Below are 22379 nucleotides of genomic sequence, written 5' to 3' on the forward strand. Positions count from 1 at the left end.
TGTTTCCCTGTGATCTCCAAGCCCAACACTAGTTATTTGGGGTTATTTTTGCCACTTTTTTTTTTCCCCCGTGGCAACCGTCTCGTCCTCATTATGCAGGTAACTTACCGTGTCATGGCCAGTTTATTGTCAGTGCTGCACCTGAGAAATGGACACATTGAGCATGCTCATTACAAAGCTTGCTGTTTGCAACGGTTATCCCAGCAACATCTCGATAACCTGGAGGGTATGAATAAAGTGCTACTCTGAAAATTAGCATTAGTGGATCTTTTACCCCCATTCTCCACAAATGAGAAGAAGGCCATTAACATTTGTGTGTTTTCATTATGTAAATGGTGTTAACGCATACTCACAAATTGCCAACAGGAAAGCAATAATTTTCTCCTAGTGATCATAATGTGTCCAAGTGCAACGTCTTGATTATGACACGCTAATTACATATTGCCTCGTCCCCTCTTCTCTGTCTTGTCCTACAGATTCAGAAAAATCAAGGATCTTTAATGGTAAGTTGCATTGCTTTAGAATAGGAATAAAGAAAATAGAGGTTTTCCCACACTATAGTCTGTTACTCTTGGTTGACTCTCTCATTTGGAAGAAAACTCCCCAGTAAAATTGCATTTTTGCAATGAAATATTAGATTGTGGGTAAACTGCTGGTATTACATTATGTGCCATTATGGAATAATAAAAAAAACATACAGGAGCTGAAGGAATGCTTCGCATGAGCTCGCTGCATTTGATTAATCTAAGTAGATCCTTTTTTTTCCTTTTATCACACTATTGATTTTCCCTATTGCCAAAAAACGTCCATGTAGGCTGACATGTTTTTTTCATCTCCCTGTGTCTCTCCTCTTCCAGCCTCTCCAGTTACTGCAATGCATCGTTGATGAGGTGAGTCGCCGTCTTATGTGCTTTTGCATCTAAAGTCAGTCCTAATGGCCCGGAAAGCTTATATTTTGTTTCCTAATGAAGCAAACCACTCAGGCGGCTTTGCTCCCCATTCACTCAACCCTTCACCCTATGCAACCGCCTCAGGCAATACACATATGCACACGCACATTACTGTAGAGGTTGGACCTGTCATGAGTGACACACACACACACATATACAGCGACAACGCTCTGAATGCAGTGTACTACAGAGACAATACCAACGCATTTGTTTAACCAGGACTGTTCACTAAAGGGAATATGTAAAAAATAAATAAGATGAACCGACAAAACCGCAACGATAACCAAAAAGTTTGACACGCATAATTTGTAATATGTCATTTTAACTAAAATATCTATCACTCACGCTTTCTTTTTGTCTTTCAATCTCTTCCACTTTCCACCGATTTTACATTACGCCTCTAATTGATTTTAACACTGAAATAACCCTGTCAAAACAAAATAGACAGAAGTATATGATGAAATTAGTTTTAAGTGATGCCGTCTTTATGACCCTCTTTATTATGTGTTTACCTAGATTACAGCTGATCCCCTCTCCTTTTCCTAAAACACACATAAACACACACATATTTTGATTTCCTGATGCATGGACAAGCTATTTTAGTATGTCAGTGTACTTAAATGTGTAAACACACTGCTTATTTTTTCCTCCAAAGCAGCAATCGCAACCCCCTCCCCCCTTTAAATTCTTTGCTGACGTGCACTAATAGAAGAAATGCCACAATAGCTCTGCAGCCTAAACCAGTCATCCCCCCCCCCTCACCAGCTATATCGCACATTCAACATACAATGTCACTTGCCCTTAACTGCCTATAGCTTTGGCCGTAATTAATAATTAAATGCTTTTGGTTGTAATGGATTGACCTCGGCTGAACTGTTCATTAGTCAGCTAGACAGAGGCATCACTCAAAAGTATTTTTTCTGTGCCTTGTCCTGTTCCTCCCCTTGAGGCGAGAGAACATTTAAGCGCTGCCTTACTGTCCCAGCTAATGCTTTGGAGGAGGAGACAAGAGCATAAGCACTCTTTAGAAAGAGGAAGTCACTCGGATAGACCTTAAAGGTTGAGGACGAGTTCAGAATCTCGTTAAAGGAAGACAACTCGGGCAGAAACCGTGTTTTTGTGTTTTTTTTGGTACTGTTTTACTTCCATAACATAACATAACTTTTAGACGAGTGAAAAGAAATCCTCCAAAATGCACTTAAGTGTTTCTTTTGATTCAGTTTAGCTATTCGTGGCTGTAGATTCTCCTAAATTGACCAAAGGTTTGCATTGGATAAAGCATGATTTGATTCTTTCAAAATCAAATCTCAAGAAAGGTCTTAATGTAAGTCATCAACCTTTTCACCTGTGGTGTCTTGCAAAATGGATGGAATTATACAATACATATATTTAAAGACAGTTCCAGTTTAATTCCTATTTATATTCAGAAGTCTTTCATAGTGGGGTTTGTTTATATATAATCCATAGCTTGATTTATAGAAAATGTAGTTTCTAAAAACATGGGACATTTTTATTTTTTGTTATGGTCATTTGGCAGTATTGTCTGATATATGGAGTGATACATAGAGATATCCAAAATGCCTTGTATAACAACCTTTGGCTATAATGGGACAACACAATGAAACAAGAAAGTTGAACCTGGCTTCAGCCAATGTTCAGATTTCTGTTCTAGAAATGCATGCAAGTTACCACATATTTGATAATATAGTATCTAATTTGCATATTTTGACAAACATTTTCATGAGCCTTTTCGCCTGGGGTGCCCTTTTAAAGGAAGAAACAATCTTTTTATTACAGCTCATGCTGAAGATTTTATGTTCGATTCTAATTCTTCTCTATCTCAGCTCCGCATTCGACACTGTTGATTGTTTTATCCTATTGGATTGCCTTTAATAGGAGGTTGCCATGCGCTGGTTAAAATATAACCATATATAACTTATATTTATGAGACACAACTTATCCTATAGTGGTGGACGATGACTCTTCTTCTGTGGCCCGTCCAAACTGTGGTGGTCCCCAGGGCTCCATCCTTGGTCCCCTGTTGTTCTGTGGTGCCACTGGGACATAATCATGCGTAATTTATCAATGCGGTAACATTGTTAAAAACAATCCAGCTATATGAAAAAATAAAATCTTCCAAAGTCCATCCCAGTCTACGAATGCCCAACCTTCTGTCACAAACCCAGGTGTTATACTTGACGGTGACCTTTAATTTTAACAGTAAATCACGCTTTTACAATCATGTTTTTATCAACAGTGTAGCATCTAAAAAAATCACCTGGTCTCAAGGTCATTCGTAACCTTGAGACCAGGTGATTTCCCCCCCCCCCCCCCCCCCTTGGTTAAATTATTGTTATTTATTGTATTCAGGTTTAAGCCAGAGAACTCTCTTACACCTTCGGCTAATACCAAAAAAATACAGTTTAATATCTTTATAGGAGAACTTGTATTGTGAACTTGATACCATGGCGTAAAGCTAAAGTATTTTTAATTGAGTTACACACACCTGACTTTAACATCATGGCCGATGTGATGAATTATATCTGACTCATTGACATTTAGTAAGTATTGCCCATTAGTACATACTGTGGATGAGATCCAAATACCTTTTTCTTTTGCTGTGATGCGTTGATATTGTGTGTGACTTATCCACTGGTGATTTGAAAGTTGCTTTAATGGCTGAATGAGTAATAGGCTTCTGTGAGTGGATCATTAATATTATTGTAGCTAGAGGTGTATGTGTGTGGTGGGGGGGGGAGGGCATGTAACAGTCTGCCTCTCTTTTTTCCTTTCTTTTTCTATCACACACAAACACACAGTGAGGTGCGGCTGAGAGTCTCAAGAAGCTAAAAATACAGATAAATATGGAGATTGAAATTTTAATTTCAAGTGTAAAGGTGGTTACACAGAGGAACAACGATTCTGAAATGTGTTTTGTGGCAAGTGAGTGACCTTGAACATCTTGACCTCCAGTAGAAAATAAAATGTAACCAAGAGAAAAAGTGGTGCGAGTCACAGCTAACCAGATAGATGGACATTTCCAAGGCACTTTACCCAAGTTACTAATGCACATGTTTTTCCTTACTTGGCAGTATCTAGCCATATTAAAAATTCAAAAGCAATATCTCTTTTTAGTGGCCTAGTTTCTGTGACACCACTCACCAGTATGTGTGTCTACAATTCAACTAAGACAGTGGTTCCTCATGATGGGCTCGGCAATGTGGCCAAAATCTTCTATCACGATATCGGTCATTTCATATCTCATGATGCATATATCACTCCATACGTCTGCAATCGGGACCGCCCAAAGCGCCGCCCAACTAAACCTCGTGGTCATTCAATTTCAATGAATTTATCTTTTGAAATGTTTGTTGCTATTAGTGTATGACAGAGAAAAGATGCCCTGAACAAGAAGTTCTCTGTAGTCGTTCTCAACATCTGTCCGCTGTCCACCCTCATTAATGTGCCATTAATGTGTGCTGAATATCAAGTAGCTCCACTAATAAAAGAACTCCCACTTTATTTTCAAGCCTGTAATTACTGGTTTAATTTTGCCTAATAATTGCTTCATGGCAATGACATGTATATTTACTTGTACCCTTCGTACCCTCGTAGTGTGTGTTCTGTCTCCATAGTGGAGCGCACTGAAAACCGGAGGAATAATTCACACAGACCAGCCACTTTCATCAGCCTGCTTGTCTTTTGTGCCATCGCCTGCTGCCACATCAAAGCTTAAGCGTTGTTCCTCTCTGCTGGAGACATGAATACATTCATAAATGTGTGTGTTTGTGCCTGCGAAAAAAAGGTGCATGCAAAATATGTGGGGAAAGTGCAGAGAGTTTTTGTATCGGCTGCAGAGCTTACACAACACATTAGTTTGTGTAGGCGACACTTTACGCAAACTGTGGGTCCAGTTGATCCAATCGTGTGTGTGTGTGTGGGGGGGGGGCATGTGTGTGTGTACACCATAGTACAGTGGCTGCAAATTGTTTGGTACTCTCCCTCTAAACGGAGTGTACACTCAGGCTTGTGCATTGCTCAAGGGCATTTGTTTGTGCACGCCCGTGTGTGTGTGTGTGTGTGTGTGTATGCGCTATGATATATTGCTCATCCAAGCGGCGGCAGCACTGTGAAGTGCAGTGAGATTAGAAGGGAACCCATTCCTTTGTTAATTTAAATGGGTTCATGCATCATGCTTTGCGGGAGCCTGCCGATCAGAGCATTAAGGAATAGCGAACACTGCCCAGAGGTGTTTTTAATGGCACAGCAGGGCTTCGGATGTAAAGAGGTGTAATTCCCTGCATTTGAATAAACGCCTGGCTGTGGACCCAGGCTTTATGATTTTTGTGCATATCTTGAGTACTTTGTGTATCATTGGATGTCACTGCTGCATATTGTAAATCTTGTTGGACTTGACACCTCTTTCCTGGTCAACTTATTTTTGATATTGTCTGATATTACTGTATGGTAATCATCTGTCTTGTGCACATGCTGTGTGTCAGGGTGCAGTATGTTACATTTCAACAATCAGTGGCTCAAAAGGAAGATTTTTAGAAGAAGAAAAGGACACAATCCTGTGCTTTTCGCACACAATTTCATTCGTTGCGCTCTTCTGAAGTTCAATGGCATTGAGACAAAGGAAGGAGAATACAGGTGTTAATTTGATACCGCTTTTTGCTATGCAGTGGTCCCGAGTTTTCTCTCCCAAGGATATTAAGGATCAAATAAGTAAATATTAACAACCGGCAAAAAAGAAAGAAGCACATTGAGAATAGGCAAATTGATGGAGTAATGAGGTGAGGGGCAGTAATAGAGGGGCAGCCTGGCCCAGCTGTTCTACATGACACGGTTCATGGACCCTCCATTGACAACATGTCACACGCCTGACTCACACACACACACACACACACACACACACACACAGCGTAGTAAAGTAGATCCAAACAACCGCCCTTCTCCTACTGTACCAAACCTTGTTATTGCGTCACGTTTTCTCCCCTTCATACTCTCACTTTAGCCAAACTCTTAAAACATACCGTTTAAAATCAGTATATTATTCACTTAAGTATTGTATTAACAGACGAACTGACTAAAAACACTCAAATGTTTCTGCAAAAAAATATTTCTATATCTATTTGATTTACTTTTAGTTTGGACTAGAAATTCAAACCATGACAGCTTTAATATCCAGCAGTGTCTTTTTACATTTTGATATTTCACCTTTTGAATCGCCGGCTCTGTTGATTGGTTGACCCGACATGACAACCGTTGTCAACCAGCGGGTGTTGTACATTAACTTGACTGCCAATCACCTCTCAATGCTTCGTGAATACGGAGGATAACCAGTGGAGAGTGTTTGTAGCCTTGAGGTCAAACACAAGAAAGGTACTTCACTCTGAACTTCACTGAATCCAGGCTCTTCAACGTCATATATATATATATATACTCTTTGAACATTATGTTGCGTTGATAATTATTTTATTAGGGTTGATCTTATTAAACTCTTGCACCTTTTGGGAGATTGTCTTTTTTTTAATTTTTTAAATGCACTAAAAATAGTTGGAGAATCTTGGTGTAGTTTTTTGGCAGAACCAGTTTGCAACTCTTAAAATAATGTCACGCCCATGTTGTTCAACTGATTTCTATGTTTCTCTTTAGTGGAAAAAATATGGTCTATTTTTAAATATTTTATCTAACTAATCCGGTTGAATTCTGATCATTTTTTGACATGTCTTAGATCCTCTTAACAGTTACACAGGAGAAAAACAACAAAGGTTTTAACCCCAAAGTTTTATGATGATTTAGATTTTTAAACCAATTCAGCTTTTAATGGAGGTTTAAACTGATGATTTTGATCAAAGTTAATTATTATTTTAGTGTTTAAGTCAATTGTACAGGTAGGATTACGTTTAAATTGGGTTTAATATTTTCCAACTAAATTAATCTAAACTATGGCTGACCTCAATCTTAGTTCATATCCCCTTTAATCTATTCAGTCAGTGCGGTGAGTTGTCGTCCTCCGAGTATAAAATGACATTTGTTATCTAAATAGTTGTGTTCTTCTCCACAGGATCCTCCCGTGCTTCCCGTCAGCGAGTTCAGTGAGAAGTTTGTTCACTTCATCACTCAGTGGTGAGTCAGTAACTGTTTAATATCCTTTTGTTTCTGGAAGGACCGACACCCGAAATTATTTCGTTTAACGCCCTCGGATTTTAAATGGCACGGTGTTTGTTTGCACTGGCTGTTGAATGCATCGTGCATTTGTTTGTGATTGTAGTTCATAATGGCGTAATATGTGCGGCACAGTCGGCCACCTGAGCCCCACAGAGCCCGACTGAACAATTACAAAGACCACAAGCTGCATTTGACATAGACGAACAAAATTATGTTCGACGAATCAAAGGGCGCAACGGTAACACAATGGGATTTAAGTGCATTTGCCTGTGTGTTAATGCACTGCGGTTATAATGGTTTTAACTATGATACCCGGTGCTGCGGATTCTGAATAAAAAGCCAAGGAATGATTGGTTTATCTCATGCAACAGGACAAAGACAGTGTTTACCCTGCGTTTGCCTCTGATTCATTAGCCTCTTGTAACCTTTACAGTTGCACAAACATCGACATACACACCCAAACCACATGCAAGCTGTGTGCGCGTGTGTGTGTTTGTGTGCAACACTCCACTAGCTTGGCTGTACCATCTGTTGTTTATCCCCCATGCCTGCTTTATTTACTCAAACAGGGCACCTCTCTCTCTCAGGACAGACTGAGGTACCTGCCCTGCCTTGGTGCAGGTCGGCATTATCCTCTCACGGGCTATTCTTAGAGGGCCCAATCTTTGTGATACACAAACCAGTTACATGATGAACTGCACACAGGTCCCTGCACTAATTCACCACTATACATACTTATAGAAACACACACACACACACACACACACACATCCACTGAATTAATGTGGCAACTGCTTCAATTAATATTAATTGAAATTTGTAGAAATATTAATTTAAAAAGAAAATGTTTTAACTACATGCGCTGTGTCGTTAGGCTTTGGTATTTATTGTATCTTTTTTTTAGTTTATTGTGTGCCATGAAAAGGCTCCTTTTTGAATAGTCATTTATGAATGAAAATAATGCTGTTGGAGAAACGCAGTCTGAATAGTGGCTTGATGAACGCTGCTCGTGTCTCTCTTTTTCAGTATGCGGCGGCAACCCAAAGAAAGGCCTGCCCCTAATAACCTCATGGTGAGTTAAAACAAGACTTTCATTAAATAGTTCCAAGGATCACAAAATGTACGCGTAGAGACGGTGATTATATTCATGTATTCCAATAACAATTTTAATGAATCCTAATTCTATTATGTGTGCAGCTTTTGGAATATACAATTGTATTATTTATTTTTTTGTTGCAATGATTGAGGTGTTTTGGGGGTCAAGGACCCTCAATGTTGTGATTGCTATGTGGAAACGGCAGCAATGAACATTTGCCCACCAATGAAAGATGTCAGCGGGAGGCAATGAGGAACCTTGAGGTGGGACGGAGACCCACAATAAGTAGTTAAATTCACTGCATTGGTTTCATTCAGAATGAATCAGGCCATCTGTTGTTCAAAACTCAAATCATTTTAGTTTCCCAAAATTAAGTTTTATACCATCATCAAACTTATTTGCAATATTGTTAAGTGTGTGTCTGCCTGTCTTTGTGCATGTAACGGTAAGAAAAGTGTGCCCACGTTGACTGTTTTAACATCCAACTGTGCAGAACATAAATAATTCTCAAATTCTGAAAAAGTTTGCCGTTACCAAAATGACCTTTATGACTCATCTGCAAAATTAGAGCCATGAAGAGGCAAGTGCTGTTTTCTTTTATTCCCTTTTCATGCATATTTTCAATGCTGTAGCCTGCACCACCTCCAGGTTACATTAAATAGCCTCCGTCAGTGTGTAGCTTACGCAGTGTGTCCTCACTGAAATGACAACATTTCTAATCGGAATAGGAAATAACTATATATATAAATATATAGTTCAGGAATCCATCAATCCGTTTCCTGAGAGTTTTTACGGTAGCAGCAGTATTATTTTATATAATTTAACCCTAGCAGATTACAACAAAAATGCCCGTAAATTAAGTAACATTTAAATATTCTTAATAGTGAATGAAGATGAATCAGCTTTTTCTTGATTTTTTTTAATACATGGGCGTGAGAATGAAGAATGAATAAAAAGAGGACTAAGTGATCATTACAGCTTCATTGAATAACATAATTCCACCAATAACAAATCAAACAAAAGGTATTCATAATTTGCTGTATATGGCGATTTCCAGCAAAACAACTTAGACCCAAATAAAATCCTCTGAGCAACAGATGAAGCATGCTCGGGGACAATTATTGCTGCTCTGAATATTAAATCTTCACATCAGGACAGTGTGAACGATGCCACAGTGTAGATAGGGGTGCCAAAAAGATATAGAAAGGTATAAATCAGTCTGTTGTACCATCTCTCACTGGCTTTAATACAGTACATACTGCACATGTATGTGTGTGTGTGCTTTTAAGTCGCTGTAAAGTCACTTCATGTTGATTTTCACTTGGCTGAGACTTCCTGTAGCTGTAAGTTATCAAATTGATCCATATTCAAATTTGTATACATTCTTAGTTTTATAAATACGGAAGAAGACTTCCCGTAGCTCTTCCTGTCAATGAGTGGTACACTAAGCCACGCCCCCCTCTCCCAACGCTGCAGGGCTGTTTTGTGGTTTGCACAAACCGCCTTTTAAGAGTTGCGACACGCTGCGGTTTCTGTGTTAGGACCAAGGACAGCGACGGCTAGGTCCACAGAGAGAGGAGGTGCGGAGGGTTGCGTTGTGGGGATGGAGGGCTGGAGGGTGTAAATGCAGAGCTGCTAACAGATTGTATGTTCGCAGTCTCGCACCAGAAAGGAGGAGTAAAGGGAAACGTTGTCTAGACGCTCACTGGGAATTCTGGCCTGCAGACAGAAGTGGCTCTCTCAAACGGAGAGACCATGCACTGTTACTTTCGGGGGGCAGTTCGAGTTGCGATTGTTGTTGTTGTGCTGCTTTTTATAAACAAACAACTTCCATTGTGTTGTGATGTGCGACACCTCTTGACTCGAATCGTTAATACTTGCGTGTCTTCGTCTCTCCATATTTTGGAGAAGATGTTGAGCTTTTAGTTCCATTGAGAACTCAGATCCACTGCACGGATCTTTTTCAAGTGCTTTTGTTTTCCAAAGAGAGGCGGAAGTGTCTCGCGGTTCCTTATGTCCTTCATGACTTGGTTTCACAACCGAAGCTTCAACCCAACACAAATGAATGCAAGCACACGGCTCTTGCCGAATATCGGATCCCAATATTTATCAAGACGGGACCCTGGACCGACCGCACGCCGCTTCTCCTCCCTTTCATCACTCCTGTCAATGTTTCCCTTTTCTCACTTTCCTCCTCCTCTGCCCCACTTCCTTCAAATTCACCGTGGTCCCTGTGCTCTTTTTTTTAAATGTCCACAGTTCTCTCTCTTCTCTCTCTCTCTCTCTCCTGTACTCCCACTTTCTCTCCATCCCTCTCGTCTTTCCTTTACCTATATTTTCGTCCTCCTGTAGGCCTTTCATTTCCTTCCTCTGAACTGAGATATAAGGTCATTGATGCCTGCCTTTGTGGCACCGGGCTGCTGATTGTCTTTCTCTCTCTCTCTCTCTCTCTCTCTCCTCCTCCTCTTATTCCTCCCCACCTCTCACTCCACCTCCCCACTCCCCCAGCCTCCTGAGTACATTAAAACTCTTTACCTATTCTATCTGTATGTTAATGCAGCTAGCCACAGCTCCCCTTCCCATCTCTCCCTCTGCTTTACAGAAAGTGCTCTCTATTTTTTTTATCGCTGCAACTCATTCCTCCTTGAAGGTAATGCAGGAAAATAACACAACAGCGTAGACACCGAGCAAACAATGTTGTTTTATGAGTATACAAACTCACCTAGTGGCTCTAGTTTGCTCATCAGGTTTCAGCATGTGGTTTCTCTAATCACTGGTATAGCTTTTATTGACGTCATTATTTTCACTTGGATTTTATCCTATTAGACGTTCTTTAAAGGGCCTCTGTTTGATTGCATGCGAGCTCTTGATGGGTTCTGTCCCTGAAGCTTGACACAGTGTGCGACAACCACTTGCACTGGATGCTATGTGCGTGCTATTAATATTTCATCCTAATCAGTTCAACTTTATCACGTCACCTGACTAGTGTGCAGTGAAAGGAAAAGCTTATTGCTGGAGGTCGATGCTCCAGTATGTTCCCATCGTGAATAAAAGGGAGACGGAGAGTACGGACAATACAAAGTTAAAGGAAACAGAATGAGCATGAACGAGTTGTGTGTCCCTCATTTTTTGGCTATATGGTGCACGACAGCAGGAGGTCAATGCAACATGACGTGTGTTGCACTTTGCTACCATGAAGGATCGTTTTCTCTGACATAAATGTTGTAATTTACTTGAAACCCGATGGAAACTCAGGCCCAGCTGCATGTCTGGTGGTCTGAACCTGTTTTGTGAGGCGAAGAGGAATATTATAAGAAACCTGTCTGAATATATCAAATTGAGCTGAATTTTAACTTTTTTTTATTGTTGTTTAAAAAACAGCGATATTACAATGTTGGACTCGAGTGTAGTTTTAAGTAAAGTTGTGTATTAAAGGGGGCCCCGTGGAGTTTTCTTGTGAACGCACAAAAGTGGGTCAGTGGTTAGCAGGTCCGTCTTTCAACCGGAGGATCAGCGGTTCGATCCCCGGCTCCGCTAGCCCTAGTCGATGTGTCCTTGAGCAAGACACTTAACCCCAAATTGCTCCCATGTGGATGTGTGTACGGTATATAAATGAAAGTCGCTTTGGATAAAAGCGTCAGCTAAATGAAATGTAATGTTCAAGATTCAATACTTAACTGTAATTTCAACACAGTTGATAGATATTTGATGAGCTCACACCAAAAAAAGCAGTGACAGTAAATACAGTAATAATAGCCAATAATTAAAACAAGAATTCAAGTACTAATACAACTTGTGTTGAAGAACTTTCCCACTGAGTTGATCTGAGCCCGGCAGATCTACACCATGACACCATAATAATAAATATCTAACTGTCTGTATCAAGCTCATCAATACCTCAGTAAGAGGTCTTTCTTCTTTTTCTTCCAAAGAAGCTCACGATGAGCCATCAGGCAGGAAAGCGAGGGTGTGTTTTTCTCCCCTTTTATACTAATGCATCTTTCATTGTGGACACCTTATCCTGTCATCATAAGCTCATGACGTCGGTCGCTTGAGGAGACTTTCCGTTGGCCCGCTCCCAGGATGTTCGGCTGCAGGTATTTGGTGATGACCCGTCCGGTCTGAGGTTTCTTGCTTTTGGTTCTAAACAGGCTGTCTTTCTCTCTCCCCCCCCCCCCCTCACCTTCTCCTTCAAGGTGAGGCCTGGTCTGTGTGCAAGCGCCTCTTGACTTATTTAATTAGATTTAGGGCAAGAAAGACATAAAATATCGGGTTTGGTGTCATATTATTTTGCGTATCTGAGCTTGTTTTTGCACGTTTTAAATTGTGTGTATGAGAGAAACAGAAAACCCAAAGTGATGATCCCACATCCCGTATGTTCTTTGATTGTGATTTGATGGACATTTCATCGCTCCCCCCCCCTCCTCCTCTCATCATCCCTCGTTCCCCAGCCAGCAGCCTTCACACAGCCTTTTAGCACCCTTGTCAATGCAGCCCTCCTATTCTGCTTTTCTATTCATAGGCGCACACACACACACACACACACACACACACACACATACACATACACACACACGCATTTCGTAGCCCCCTTTCAACCCCGGAGACACCAGATGAGCCCCACGGTTTTTCACAAAGGAAATCCCTTCTGTGTCTGACTGTCCCTAAATCTAGTTTCGACTCACAAACGGACACACACACAAACGCACGCGCACGCACACACACACACACACATAGATGGAAGCTGAGTAGCGTCAAGTTTTATCCACTTAGAGCGGCACTAACAAAAACACGTTTTGTTACTAACAAACACGCCCTGACTAGTTAATATTAATCCATTCTACCGCTGTCATAAACCGCCCCGTCATTTAATAATTCCATTTATTTTCGTTTGTGTTCATCGTGTCGCAAAACACGGATGTAATAAACTGTCATTCAAGATGTTGTTTTATAGAAGCAGAGAAATGGTGACAAGCGTCTATGAGATGAGGCAGCACACACACACACACACACACACACACACGGTCCTTTTTTTAATTTATGCGGCAGATGCTCTCAGAGTATTTATTTGGGATCAAGAACTTCGAGCCACTCATTAAGCCTTCTTTTAACTGTAATGGAGCTCGTCGTTGTTGTCCTGGTTCACGTCTTTTCCTAATATGGTTCTCTTAAAGAACATTTGTGAAGATAATGCGTTAAAAAAAACATTATATTCACTGTTTGTACAAATGCAGACTATATTATATATTTACTCATCTATATGTGGGTTTTATTTTTTGGGTAACGCTCTATGTGGGCGACGTCTCGAGATGCTTGAGTTCTGGTTAGCGCGTCTCAAACTTTTAACGTCTGAGGAATAGGTGTTTACATCGCCGCGACGTGCGAAAAGGATTTTCACATGCATGCTTATGTTTCATCTCTTGTCTCCTTTCAGACTTGTGCCAAATCACTCTCCTCCTCCCTAAACTCTCCTGTCAGCACCTTCCCTGCCAAATGTTTTCACATTTCACCCATGGGTCTTCTCCGCTGACATGAACCCCATTCACACTCACAGGGACTGCAGTGTGGGACCGCCGGGTCACGTCATTTTAAATGAGAGCTGCATTCAAAATTACACTTCTTGGACAATAAAAATAAATAAATATATTTAGGCACTGGAAATATTCCTTTTTATGTCAATCCAACATCCTTCAGTAAAATAAAAATGGACTGTAGTGAAAATTGTAGGTGAAACAACTTTGTCTAATTGTTTTAGTTAAATGGTCGGTTAATCATTGAAATAATAATTAGACCCTAATTAATTGGTATCTTATAAGGTTCATTGACACCAAGAGTGTCAGTAGGTTTAAGGCAGTATTTCATTTCCAGTGTACAACGACTGATTCTAAGTTGCATTCATGGTCACTGCTAACTGCCTCACGTCTCCTCTAAAACACACATTTCCACAGTGTGACATCTTCCCGTGTTCACACTTCTCTTCGTGAGCAGTAGGATGTGTGTGTTCAGCACGGCGGTCTGAATCCCGGCCGCTGCAGCGGTGGACGTTTTGCTCTTTTTGTCCACTTGGTTGGGGACCAAACTAGGCCGTGAGAACGATTCTGCTTTTACTCCGCTCGGCTCTCTCGTTTCTTTTTTTTTTGGTGTTCTACTTCTTTCCATTCCGGTGGCTCCCGTTTAGTGTTGTGGCTCGTTGACAGGTGTTGATCTGGAGGAAGTGCTGCCTCACTGTGCAAACAGTTTTTGAAAGCAGCAGATAGATTTGAAAGTAGCGTTAGTTGCTTGGACCATTAAGTTTAGAGCATTGTAACTCTCCTGAAAAAAAGGTCCCTCCATTTCCTCTGCACTCTGATTGACCAAAGTACACACACTCACACACACACACACACACACTGTTCACACCAACCAATGCCAGCCAGTTTCCAGAGGGAGCGAGTGATTAGCATGCAAATCTGTAAAGACCTAGTTATTCTCTCTACCTCTTCACCCTTCTCCCTGTCACACACACACACACACACACACACACACACACACACACACACACCGAGAAACACGGTTCTTCCAACACTATTCTAATGAGGTGATGACCAGCCTCTTGTTATAATTGCCTCAAACTCCTTTTAATTTCTTTTGAGCGTATTAATCATACATAGAGTTATTTAAAATCGCATAAATTAATCTTTAGATTAAACAGTCCCTTCAAAGGCTTCAAACAATTAAAGAGTGAGGTAGAATTTCCCCTGGGTTTAGGCCATTTCTATTTGAGCAGAGCAGTTGCAGGTGATTATCCCATTTTGATGGCCACGCGGTGATTAATGTAACTTTGAAATGAGTCCCCCTCCACCCCCCTCACCTCTGTCCACGCAAAAACACCTTCAATGACCCGACTAAGGAGTAGTTATCCACTCCGTATTTATAACTTCTTCCTTACACGGCCCATACTTAATTTAAGTTGCAGGTATTTTAATTATTAGGTGTGTGTGAAAAAAGAACACCACTGGTTGGTTGGACAGCTCATAAACATGCTACCTGAGACAAAAGAATAACACAATAAGTAGACATTGTTTGATAATAAAAGGTGTCATGAGACTGGTTCCTGTTTCTTCCAGATGTGTTTTCAGAATACACATGTTGGATGCTGGTGTTGCCACCTGCTCTGTAAAGATCAGGTTATCTTAAATGTGTTAAATGTCCATTCACATCAGAAATGTTTGATATTTGCAGCAGACGAGCCGACTGCACCACTCTGGACAACCACAGCAGCGTATGGTACATAAAGTCTGAGTGTGCCCGCTACCTCATTAATGCGGGGAGCTTTTATCTGTTGCTATTTTTAATTTAAGTTGTAACTAAATAAGGACAATTAAGTTTAACTCTGCAAAAACAACGGCTTCGCAAAAGTCCATTTAATAGCTGTTTTCCGGGGCTCTCGATTGTATCACGTGAAGGAAGGCAGTTGGAATTGTAGATTTCCGTATTTCTGAACACTGTATGAACATTTTTCAACTTTTACGTCCGTGTCGGCTGAAAAAATTGAGATCGGTTCTTGACTTTGGAAACAGCAGCTAACGAAAAAACAAACTCAACACAAGGTCCATTTAGTGACTTTCCATCCCAAAATACACCACGTCATAAGTGTACTCTTCTTTTATGTCTCTAGTTCTCTCTTTCTCTGTTCCATTGATTTAAAAAAAACTCAATGTACATGCCTTCAATCCGGTAGCAATGCTTATTTGTGTGTTTGTGGAAGGATACGTTAAGGGAGTGTGTGTGTGTGTGTGTGTGTGTGTGTGTGTGTGTGTGTGTGTGTGTGTGTGTGTGTGTGTGTGTGTGTGTGTGTGTGTGTGTGTGTGTGTGTGTGTGTGTGTGTGTGTGTGTGTGTGTGTGTGTGTGTGTGTGTGTGTGTGTGTGTGTGTGTGTGTGTGTGTGTGTGTTGGTTGTGGTGAGCCACGCACCTTCATCCAGGTCAGATTCCAGCAGTCGTCTCCGGCCTCTCGGGGTTAATTTCTGGAGCGGAGGTGAAGAGCTGGATTTTCAGAAACATCACTCAGGACTTCCTTCTTTACTCCTGTAGTACGTCCTCTCTGCAGAGGCAAGGAGGAATGATTGATGAGATGGGCATTCAGCACATAGGGGCGTCCACTCCACCCGTCTCATACTGACACACGCTCTCTCACACACACACACACACACACACCCCCACACACACACACGCTGATATGAGAGTAATTAACCTCAGACTGTGTTAACCCCAGCTGCCCATTAGAAGGACAACAGGATTGATGGGGCTCCCCCCCAGTCCTTCACGATCTCTACAGTTTCTACAGGATTAGAGCGCGCTGGAATGTGTTGACGCCTTCCTTTTTAAAACATATAAAACTACCCTCAGACCGAACATGTGGGGATTGAGTTATCAGTCAAGAGTGACAGTAGTGAAACAAAGTAGATTGTCGACGACTCACAAATGCATTCACCCTTCATGTGACTTTATTTTGATGTTCCGTGCATATTCTTCACTTTATAACATATTTCCCAGAGTAACCGCAAATAGACGAGAAGGATCCCGGGAGGAAGAAAGTGGACCGTCACTGCCAGCGTGTCCCACTTTGTCGCTAATCGTACATTGTCTGCACTAGTTTGCGTGTTGCCGGGGGGGACGTTTTAACGTTGACGACAACACCGTCGCCTTTTCGAAATCACTTGCAGCCCCAAATATCAGACCACGTTGACGAGCAGCTGGTGGACAAAGTGGAGTTTGTCGTCCCTCAAAAGACAGATATTCTCCTCAGGAGTTGGTGGCCAAAAACATCTGTTGTATGCTGTTTTAAAACAGATATTTGATTATTGGTCACCCACAACCGATTTGAGAATCGGGCCAAAATCCTGCCTAATTGGGTCAGTTGTTGTGCATTTCGAGGTCACAACGTCTAAAGAGGTCGGATCAGATGTAATTCTTGCAGTTTGAGCAGTTCCTCGGTTCAATGGCTTATGACGAATGACGCATATAGATATTAGTGCAGTTGTAGTTTACATGTTGTGGTCAAAACCGTCGTCTTGAAACTGAACTCTGAGCTGCAGAACCAACCGATCACATTGTCTGCACCTCCTCATTGATCCGTTCGGTGCAGTGTCGAGTTAAACCCCACGTACACGATTAATAAATAACATGCACAGTGTGTGGCCAGCTTGAGTTGGAGCTGAACAGTGACCGTCTCTTGTTGTTAAGGACGGATATCGTGGAAATCAGTGTTGACAAGTTCATTTAAACGGGCCCGGGCCGCGGCGTTGTTTATCTAATTGGACATCGAGACACCGCAAATAAAAATCACGGTCGGCCCCCGGTTGAAGTGTCTCATTAACAACCTCCTCGCCTCTCACCTCTGACCCCTGTGTGACCTCTGTGACCCTCTGGCGCCGGGTCTGGACGGGCCCCCCCCCCCCCTCACCCCACCCCCAGATGAGGCCGGTGATTGGGACCGTTGTCACTGAGAGATCACATGTGACATCTCTGTTTCGCGGTAACAAGTGACAAGTAACAATCGGCAGAGGCTAAGTCATTGGCACTGTTGACGGATGTGATTGTAATTAAGACCGCTTGAGAGGGTTAATATGGTCAAAAGAATTTCATTTTGAAATAGTCGACAAAGTTGTGTTACTTCCTCTTTTTAAAAAAAAATGTATTACAAAGCTCATTTTACCCCCGTTATGACTCGTGTAGATTATCAAAGATATTTATTTAAAATGCCCTGATAAGCCGTCACTTAAACGTTGCGCATTTAAAACCAAATCTGTCGGACATGAATATTTAAAGGGGTTTAATGATGTACCCGTTTAGTTTATTTGTGTTTTATCATTATTTCTTTATTCGTGGTTTAGAATAATTATACAAGTAGAACTAAACCAAACACTTCACATAAAGGGGTAATAATGTTTGTGGCTCCAATCTGTTTGATAATAAAACAGTATATTGAGGAATAGGTATAAACTTTCTTTGATGGCTGTTTTATGAGAAAGCTCATTACTTGTGTTTTTACGGCCACGTCAGTCCATTTTTTTTTTTTCTGAAGGTCATACATAAGGAGTAAGATTAGGGATTAGCATCAGATATTTCTTATTGCATTTGTGTATTTTTCCAGCACAATGTGAGACTTGCGTGAAGGTGATTATGGTTAGATTTAGTCTTTTACGTAAAAAGGTGTTATTTGGTTGGTCAACGCATTTAAAGGGATAGTTCAGATGTTGTCGGTGGTACTTTGGGATAGTTTGAACGCTCCCCAGTTGTGAGCAGCAGACGGGAGCACGAGAACAAAGCTTATTGTTTCCACCTACAAGAAAGGAACGCTATATTTAGAAGAGTTTCACCATCAGTCAGTGGCGACGGGGAACTGACACCGTCGTGTTTGCTCTCTTCAGACTCCACTGAAACAATAATAATAATTTATACTAACAGGAGTTGCTGAATTTGAAGATAGATTTAACGGCTACAGCTCCTCTTCAGAAAGGGTTGTCCGGCGGCAAGATATTCAAAATGTAGCTCACACTTAAATAGATATTGACTTTCTTTTTCCGGTGACTAAATAATCCATTTTACCGGCTGCCGTTGTGACATTCGTGACCGGGGACGAGCTTGACCGCCTTCCGCTGTCGAGACTATTAATAAATACCTCGTTCACTTCAAAACATCCTTAGTTAAAAAAAAAAAAAAGGGACGGAAATATTTTTGGGGAAATTTTAGTCTAAAAAATTGCAGTGAGCGTCAACGATAATAGTCGACCACATTTCATGCGGTTTCAGTTTGAAAATGTGTCACACCAGAGTTTACTCATTAAGTAACTTTTAATTCAGGTCTTTATTGTCAGTTTAGCAAATCCAAAGTTTTGCAGGGGGATAAAAACCCCTATAAATACGCACATGTCCTTCTAAAGATGTCACATTCTTCTATTACGAAACACATTTTTTAACCAAACGATTTAACGCCTCTGTCCTCTTTTAATTCTTCAGGACCATTCCTTCATCATCCAGTTTAACGATGGCAACGCGGAGGTGGTGTCGATGTGGGTGTGTCGCTGTCTGGAGGAGAGACGAGCTCCGCAGGCTCAGTGATGGACCAGGACATTTTCATCTTATCTCACACTGATCACAGGCGCCAGGGTCCAGTACGTCCATATGCACACATGCGCCGGGACATCAAGGAGCTCACATCCTTTTGAACTTAATCTCCGCATCCAAAACTGCGCTTTCTTTTTTTAACGTGGGTCTCCATCTGCAGCCCCGTCCTCACGTTTTTTGGGGTTTTTTTAGGGAATATATAGAAACGCAGAGAAGCACGTCACGGTCTGGGGAGCGGAGATGAATGGTCCTGATCCAAAAGGGAGCGGTGAAGCAACCTAAAAGCACACGACTGCAATACGCCGGCAGAGAGCTGCTCTGTTTTTGGGGATGATCTTTCAAATAACCGTCTCGTGCTTTAACCGTTGACAGCCCTCTTGTGAATGTTGAGGTTCATGCCTGTGAGGAGCTGCCAGTGTGTGTGTGTGCCTGTTTCTTCCAGTGAAGTAAACCTATGTTGAATCGGCATCGCTCCCCCCCACCAATAATTGCTGTTTTTTGTTTATTTCCTGGGCGACAACATGTGTATCCAGTTGTTCCTCAATGTTGTGGAGTCGGGTTGTAAGTGGATCCGAAGCTCGAGACAAGCGGTAGCGAACGCTTTGAAGCAGCCCTCAAAGAATAAGAGACATTATGGACGAGAAGTGAAACTTAACAGAAGCTATATCTCTAATAAAGCAACGCTTTTTATATATAAGTTATTATTTTTATTCACTTTAATCCTTATAAGCACGATGTCTCACATGCTGCAGAAAACACGCTATTTTATTTGATGGCCAAATGAGATCAGCTGATAAAGGCGGAGCACTTAACACCAAAGACCACCGACAACCCAAATGGTGAGTTGTATGTTGACACACATAATGGGTTAAATTACTAAAATATTACGACACGGTCTTGGTGTGCAGCTGCTGAACTGTGTAGAGCTCAAGTGCAATTAAAAGCCATTTCTTCTTCCACAAAGGCCCAGTAAACGCAGCGTACAGTACAGTTGGTCTGTTGTGTTTAAAAAAATATATTTTTTTAAATAATTTTTATGAGGAACATTTACTTTCCTTTAGTATGTGTTGGTAAATCCCAAGCTGCGTCCCAGCTGCATCCTACATACTTATTCATGTGTGTGTGCATACCAAGTATGCATATTAAATTAACTAGAAAGTGGAGGGTTTTTTCAGACTTCGGTTCCCAAGAGTGAAAATGTACTCATTTACAAACACCTGAAATTGAGGCACAGTCTTTTTACTTGGATGTAAATACATATACTTTGACCTTAACTTGTTGGCGCTGTGCAAGATGCCGTTTGTTTTCATAAAGAAATGAATGTCACTAAAAGATGTCCCAGTAGCATTATACCTTTTTATATACATACTGTATATTGTTAATTATATTTGTCTAACTGTCACATTCTACCGTGGTAATAACACATCTGTGAGACATCCACCTCATTAAGTTGGCCTTAAATGTAACTGAAGCTATAAATACTTGGCAGTCTGGTAAAACAAATGTAAATGCAAATGTTAAATGTATTCTTGGAACTCAAATGAAACCAAAAAGTTTATTTTTTTCTTCTTCTTAGCAGATGTGCTGTTTCCAATGGTCTCTAATGGTTTGGAAATGTACTCATTGCCGGTGTTTTTAAATATGAATCTGCAGTATCAGTGGAAATATTTATTATTTTTTTATCTTTCAGCTTGACTCGTTATTTTTCCTGTTGTTGACGAAACCACGAAACATTAAGTCAGTGATGGGACTCAGCAGAAATATTATTGCTGTGATATTACTGGCTTATTGTAGCCTTTTCTGTAATTATCTGTGTTGGCACATATTCCAACCGTAATGCACAAATAGAATAAAAAGTATTTAAACATAATCATTTGGGTGAGTTTGACATTTATTTCTGTTTACTCCAGCCTGTTTTTCATGTTGATTATTTTAGTTTTGAAGGTGACACAAAACAATTAAGTTAAGTTAAGTCACCCATTTATTTTTGTATTTATGTTTACGTGTCCACCTTGATGACCTTCAGGCTTCTTCTCTTTTCCATCCCAGATGTTTCAAATAGATTCCTCTGAAATGTAAGTTCCTTTGTGCTAATTGGGTGACTCTTATTATCTAATTATCTCTTAATTTATCCGATTGTTTATGAAAATTAGAATCTTTTGCTCTGTAAAAGAGGTCGTCCCTTTTTCAAATCGTTTGAAATCTGACTGTAAATGAGAAACGATAAACTGACCTTTAAGTTAGACTCGCTTGACAGTTTATTACGCACAAGCGCAAGCCAATGCGGTCTAATACAACAGCAACGCAACACACGTTTAGTTTTTGTTGTAACTGTTTTAGAGAGCGAGTGATCAAACTTTATGGTCATATTGTCAAGTTGTAATTTTATATTTTATTCTACAAATATAAATGTTGCATTCTCACACTATCCTTTTTTTTAATATGTAAAATATTTACAAATAATCATCTTTATTCAGTGTATTTAAAGACATTAAATTTGTTTGATTTCTGAGTGCTGGAACACAATTGTTCGCGATGACAAAAACAAACTTCAGCCTTGAAAACAAAAGTCATAACTATAAAGTCAAACAGTTATATGACCTTCATGACAGCAGAGTTTATCGCAGCACTGTTGTGTTAGACTATTGGTTTTTGGCTCGCTGTACCTAATAAAGTGGCACCTGAGTGTAAAGTACATGCGGCCAGCTTGATGGTGTTTTTCATTAAAATCACAACAAAGTCTTGAGACTCCAACTCTTCACACGACTTCCACGGTGAAGTGACGGCCGCTTCATTAATAGTTTGACATTTTCATGTCTTGACCCAAACCTACGAGCACCTCGCTGTCCGAAGTTCAATTAGGATTTGCATTTCATAATTACTCGTTGTCAACCTTTTAATTAACATCCGCCTTTTTTTGTCGGTTATTAATGTGTGCCGCTTCTACTTTTATGTGTTTTTTTTAAAACAGGCGCTACTGGTGAATACTTTTTTTATCAAAGTTGTGATCCCGACAAAGATAAAAATAATTTAACTAAATAATTTTCCTGCTG

At 40.7% G+C, this 22379-nt stretch overlaps 1 protein-coding gene across 1 annotated transcript in view; it reads left to right on the forward strand.

Annotated features, from left to right (window-relative positions):
• Positions 1-21199, forward strand: part of map2k5 (mitogen-activated protein kinase kinase 5) — a 47934-nt gene extending 26735 nt beyond the window's left edge. The window contains exons 18-22 of the mRNA XM_034529391.1: positions 477-503; positions 858-890; positions 7021-7082; positions 8151-8196; positions 19219-21199. Of these exons, the coding sequence (XP_034385282.1) occupies positions 477-503; positions 858-890; positions 7021-7082; positions 8151-8196; positions 19219-19320 (270 nt within the window). The 3' untranslated portion in view covers positions 19321-21199. The remainder of the gene's footprint in view (positions 1-476; positions 504-857; positions 891-7020; positions 7083-8150; positions 8197-19218) is intronic.
• Positions 21200-22379: the final 1180 nt, after the last annotated feature.

The sequence above is a fragment of the Cyclopterus lumpus genome, chromosome 3, assembly GCF_009769545.1.
Source record: "Cyclopterus lumpus isolate fCycLum1 chromosome 3, fCycLum1.pri, whole genome shotgun sequence".
NCBI lineage: Eukaryota > Metazoa > Chordata > Actinopteri > Perciformes > Cyclopteridae > Cyclopterus > Cyclopterus lumpus.